The 6,000-nt window shown below is 48.8% G+C and overlaps 1 protein-coding gene across 1 annotated transcript in view; it reads left to right on the top strand.

Annotated features, from left to right (window-relative positions):
* Positions 1–2,975: 2,975 nt before the first annotated feature.
* Gna12 (G protein subunit alpha 12) overlaps positions 2,976–6,000 on the top strand; it is an 80,080-nt gene continuing 77,055 nt past the window's right edge. Inside the window, exon 1 of the mRNA XM_005079969.4 lies at positions 2,976–3,319. Coding sequence (XP_005080026.3) covers positions 3,017–3,319 — 303 coding nt within the window. The 5' untranslated portion in view covers positions 2,976–3,016. The remainder of the gene's footprint in view (positions 3,320–6,000) is intronic.

Here is a 6,000-nt window from a genome sequence, read left to right as displayed (position 1 = left end):
ATGTGAATATGTACTTGTATCGCATGTGTGGGTATGTGGAGGTCTAAGGTCAACTTTAAATATCTTGCTTTAATCACATCTTTCTTTCTTCCTTTCTTTTTGAAACAGGGTCTGTTGTAATTAGCCTCAGCTGTCATTTGATGTATTTAGAAAGAAGGAATCAGACTGACCTGTGGGCATCTTCTGATTACTAATTGATGAAAGATGCCCCAGGCATCCTACTGCAGGCAATGTCATTCCTGGGCGGGTGGTCCTGGATTGTATAAGAAAGTTGGCTAAGCGTAAGTCAGGGGAAGGAAGCCAGTAAGCAGTACTATTCCACAGTCTCTGCTTCAAGCTCTTGTCTTGAGTGCCTACCTTGGCTTCCAGTGGTGGTAGACTATAACTGGTAAGCTAACGCAAGCCTTTTCCTCCCCAAATTGCTTTTGGTCATGGTGTCCATCACTACTACAAAAAAAGCAAATTAAGATACCCAAGGACCTGCAGCTCATTGATCCAGCTGACTGGCTGGCCAATAAGCTCCAGGGATCCACCTGTCTCTGCCTTCCCCTACCCGGCACTGGGGGGTCAGAGTCACACACTGCCACTCTCGACATTTTACATAGGTTCTGAGGATCTGAACTCAGGGTTTCATGCTTGTTCTCCAGGCACTCTATTGAGCCATCTCTCCAGCCCTTGGATTCTTTTATTACAGCTGCCCCATGCTTGCTTCTCTCCCAGCATTGTGGAGAGAAATAGATGACATGAGATAATGTATGTAGAAGCACTTTAGAAATTACAGCATGCCATATAAATGCCAGGGGCAATTAAGAGACTATTATGGAGTGCATGGATACACGTGTTTATTTCAAGCACTTTAGCCTTTTAGCAAATGTGAGGGATTTGGCCAGAACCCTTGTCAAAGTCCCAAATTAGACACTATCAACAGTATATAATTTCTCCCATAAAACACCACAATGTGTCACTAAAAAAATCTAAGTGATCATTTAAAATAGTTAGTGATTCTATAAACACTGGCGTCAAGCTATTTATTACAAAGTTATAAAGTTATTTGTAAATGTCTGGAGCATTTGCTGAAAATAATGAATAATTCAGTTTTTAACTGAATAAGAAACAAACTGTAGTTCCTGGGTTCAGATTTCCCTATTTTCTGTCTTAGAAACATACCCAGAAGTGTGATGGCACACACCTGTGATCCTAGCATTCGCAAGGCAAAGGCAGGAAGATTAGGAGTTCAAGTCATCCTTAGCCACATAGGCAGCTGAGATACATGAGACTCCACTTCGAAAAATAAAGTGTGGACTGGGGAGATGGTTCAGTGAGTAAGACATTTGCTTCAAAAGAATGAGGACCTGTGTTCAGATCCCTAGAAACCACATATGGCCAGATGCAGTAGCAAGCATCTGTAATCCAAGCATTCCCATGGCAAGATGGGAAGTGGAGACAGGAGAAAGTCTTCAGAAGTTGGTGAGCAAGCTAGCCTAGTGTATGCAATGGCAACAATAAGAGCCCCTGTCTCAAACAAGGTGGGAGGCTGAGGGCCAACGCCAGAGGTCGTGATCTGTTTATCAGGGAAAGTGAGACCTTGTCACACATGCCTGCCTTTCCCTCCCAGCCCTCCCTGAGACAAACTCTCATCCTGTACCCAGGATGGCCTGAAAGTTACTACTAGCCCTAGCTGGTGTTAAATGCAGGTCAGGCCTCTTGCCTCTGCCATTCAGCTTTTCAAGTTCTGTGATGACCTACATGCACCACCAACACCCTTCAGACTCCATGCTTTCTATCACTATGCCGTATCAGACTGCCTTTGAGCGACTTTGACAACCACAAGTCAGTCCCTCTCTCTCTCTGTCTCTCTCTCTGTCTCTGTCTCTCTCTGTCTCTCTGTCTCTGTCTCTCTCTCTCTGTCTCTGTGTGTATGTGTGTGTGTGTGCATATATGCAGAGGCCATGAGGTCACCCCATGTCTTGCTCTGCTGCCTTTTCACCTCAGCTTTTGAGATAGTTTCTCTCATCGAACCTTAAGCTTACTCTTTGGCCTAGGCTAGCTGCATAGCAAGATCCTGGAATTAGTCTATCTTGGCTTCTCCAATGCTGAGGTTACAGGCACAACTGGGGATTTGAACTCGTGTCCTCACACTTTCACAGCAAGCGCCCTTTCCCACTGAGCCATCTCCCCTTAATCATATTTTAAGAAAGTGCCTAGGGAGGCCCATGCAACATTTTGGGTTTTCTTGTTGTTGTTTGTTTGTTTTGTTTTCCTTATTTTGGGCCTATGCAACACTCAAAGTAGCATTTTTTAAAAAATTATGGCCCACCCTGCTTCAGTGTTGGAAGGAAAACGGCTGAGATTTCTCCCTAAACTTAATAGCAGGCGGACTTCATCGTTATTTCTCAGCTTTTCAGCCAAGTCTTAGGCGGCTCCGGGGAGAGCCAGACCCCACAGCCTGACCCAACCTGGGAATCCGGGCAGAAAGTCATTCTGTACACCTGGCACTTGTGGCCACGCCTCGTTTCGCCCAATTTCCAATCCCACGCATGGTCATTGTGATTGACAGACACTGTGAGCACTTATAATTGGCCGCAGGGGGCTGCAGTTCCTCCTCCTCGATTGCCCCGCCTCCCTTTCATTCTGAAAGAAAGAAGCTCGCCCGGCCGTCCAATAGGACGTACACTCACCGCAAAGATCCCGCCTCTTTCGGCGCCGGCTCCGCCCCAAGGGCCACAGGAGCTCCCGCCTCCTCCGAAGCATGCCTGTCCAATAAAAAGGAGCGCTCCAAAGGATAGACGGCTACTCAACCAATAAACGGGCTCCTGCGCGGTACCGCCCCGCCCTCCGCGCCTTGCCCTCCGCCCCTCAGCCGGCCCGGCTAGTGAGGGCCTCGGGGCGGCGGCGGCGGACGCGGCCTGAGGGAGCGGCGGGCGGGGCGGCGCCTGGCCCGGCAGGGCCGCGCCGGCTGAGGGGCGTCCATGGCGCGCGGGCCTCGGCGGGGCGCGGCCGCGGCCTGAGGGCGGCCATGTCCGGGGTGGTGCGGACCCTCAGCCGCTGCCTGCTGCCGGCCGAGGCCGGAGCCCGCGAGCGCAGGGCCGGCGCGGCACGCGACGCGGAGCGCGAGGCCCGACGGCGCAGCCGCGACATCGACGCGCTGCTGGCCCGCGAGCGGCGCGCGGTCAGGCGGCTGGTCAAGATCCTGCTGCTGGGCGCCGGCGAGAGCGGCAAGTCCACCTTCCTCAAGCAGATGCGCATCATCCACGGCCGTGAGTTCGACCAGAAGGCGCTGCTGGAGTTCCGAGACACCATCTTCGACAACATCCTCAAGGTGACGCGCGACACCGCCCACACACACCTGGCCCAAGTGGGGCGCGGGACCCGCCCCCTTTGTCCTCCACGGAACGGCGACCCTGCTGCCGGGCGCCCTTCCCCTCCAAAGGGGACCTCAAGCCACGCCAACCGGGGTTACTCCGGTGACCCCCAGGGGCCTGATAGCTTTCCAGAGCCTTGGATGCCTGGGGACCGTGGGAGTGGAAGCTGGACCACGCTCGAGCACTTGGGTTCCGAAGGGCTGTTAGAGCTAAACACGTGGAGTGAGGGTCGCCAACGCTCCCTGTCCCTCCAGCAAGCGAAGTTTACAGTGTAGGTTGGAGGACGTCCGTCCCCGTTTTTATTTGTAAATGAGAATTGATCATTCTAATATATTTCGTATATCCCAGACTGGCCTTGAACTCACTACGTAGTTGAAGATGACCTTGAACTTTTGATCCTTCCCCCCTCCACTTCCCAAATACTGTAATTAGTGGGGATGTGGGGCGCTGTGTCACCATGCTTGGTCCATGGAGGACTAGGGATTGAACCCAGTGCTGGGTGGCACTTTACTAATAAAACTATGTTGCCAGGCCAAGTCTTCAGTTTTAAATTTTTGTTTGGATTTTTGAGACAAGGCCAGTCTGGGCTTCATGAGACCTTGAACTCCTTATCGTTCTGCCTTTACAGGCATGTGTCACCCACACATTGTTCTTTAAACTTTTTAGTATGGAGATTTAACATATATATATATACCAAGTTAGAGGAGATGTTACAAGGAGCTGCAAGACACCATGCTCAGCTTTAAAACAAGGGTCAATTCTGCAAAGGTCTCCTTCACCTCTGACCCCTTGGTCTCCAAGCAAACTCCAGAAAGTATTTTGCACTAGAAAGTATTTTGATGTGTGTCACTAAATAGTAAGATTTTACTCTAAAAGCATATGCACAGTACCGGATTCAGTGGTATAGCACTTGTCCAACCCCGGCACAGCAAAACATGAAAACAAAGAACCTCGTTAAAGCCTACTCTGTGATTCAGTGTCCACATTTCCTTCGTTGCTGCATAGTTGTTTTTGTGAGTTTGGACCAGATGCAATAATCCTTATGTGGCTTTGAATTCAGGGTCCTGTCCTTTGTGCCCTTTATATTCTGTGCCATATATGTGAAAGACACAGTCGTGTTGACAGAGTCTAGGGCCGGTGTGTCGGTACTGTGAGTTTGGGCAAAAGGGTCTGCAAGAAAGATCTGAAAGCTGGGCCTGTAGCTCAGTTGGTGGAATGCCTGCCTAGCATACACAGTTGACCGCCAGAAAGGCTGGCCATGGCAGCAGCATACTCCTGTAACTCCAGCACTGCGGAGGTGGAGGCAGAGGTAAAGTTTGAGGCTAGCCTGAGCTCTATGAGACCCTGTTTCAAAAAAGAAATGTAGAAAAGTCTGGAGGAGGTCACAGAGCATTTGTTCTGCACCTAGATTAGTTTCCTCTTGAAGTTTCTCATCTCCCTTTTTCTTCTTGATCCTTCCCAAGCCCCCATTATTTGGGGGTGGGGGAGTTATAGGTCCGAGGAAAGCTGTGCCAAGCCAGTAGAGAGGTTTGTCCTACCCTAAAACCTGTTTAGGAGACTAGATTTTATGAGCCCTGATGGGTTTTTAATTTAGCAAGGGGACACAGAAGCCCATCTGGGACTTGTCTTTCACTTCGGCCTTGAGGAACCTTGGTGTAGGGCGGTTGGGCTGGGTTCCTGGGAGCCAGACTTCCGGGACAGCACTCCCACACTCAACATGTTTGTTACTAAATGTTTCATTTTAATACAAGTAGCTCCACTGAAGTCAAGTTAGTATTAAGATCATCAGAAGGATAAATCACACCCTTTTCACCTTTCAGGGCTTCAGGGCAGTTCAGGGTTCTGGCCCAGTGCTCAATAAAGGGATGGGTCTAGTTGTTCAAAATTCTCCTCATTGTCACAGGAGTAAACTTCACTTGACTCTCACTGGGGCCGTTTTCCAATTTTCCTTCAAGGAGCCAGTTTTTATTTTTGCAGCTTTTCTGGACCCCAGAACCAGGTAGACTTGGAGGGCTCAGTTTCTTTCAACCTGAGAGGCAGAAAAAATATTTAGAAACATAGATCTCAAGTCTACTTGGGTCTGTTAAGTACATTTTAAAGATGACTCTCCTTCGTGTGCTCTTAGTGTTAACTTTTACTAGCCTCCTTATCAACAGAATCGGTGTTTGTCCACAAGGATTCTGCTTGTTTGGTTTTATATACTATCTTTTTTAAGGTGGATTTTTTTAAAAAACAGTAATTTAAAATGTTTAGTCCTTTAAAATTCCATATGTGTATAAAATGTCTTTTGGTTGGTTTTAGACCCCATCACTCTCTCATCCCCTCCTAGTCCTGCTGAGCCCTTCTTCCCAGCAGGCCCCCTTCTACTTCCTGGCTTTTTTTTTTCTTTACCTGACTTTTTTCCTTATTGTTCTATATTGAACGTGGGTTTTTTTGTTTTTTTTGTTGTTGTTGTTTTGTTTTGTTTTGGTTGGTTGGTTGGTTGGTTGGTTTTTCGAGACAGGGTTTCTCTGTGTTGTTTTGTAGGCTGTCCTAGAACTCTCTCTGTAGACCAGGTTGGCCTCAAACTCACAGAAATCCGCCTGCCTCTGCCTCCTGAGTGCTGGGAATAAAGGCGTCTACCACCAACGTGCTGTAA

The sequence above is a fragment of the Mesocricetus auratus genome, unplaced genomic scaffold, assembly GCF_017639785.1.
Source record: "Mesocricetus auratus isolate SY011 unplaced genomic scaffold, BCM_Maur_2.0 Super-Scaffold_100008, whole genome shotgun sequence".
In the NCBI taxonomy this organism is placed as follows: Eukaryota; Metazoa; Chordata; class Mammalia; order Rodentia; family Cricetidae; genus Mesocricetus; species Mesocricetus auratus.
This window is presented reverse-complemented; position numbering and strand designations above follow the sequence as displayed.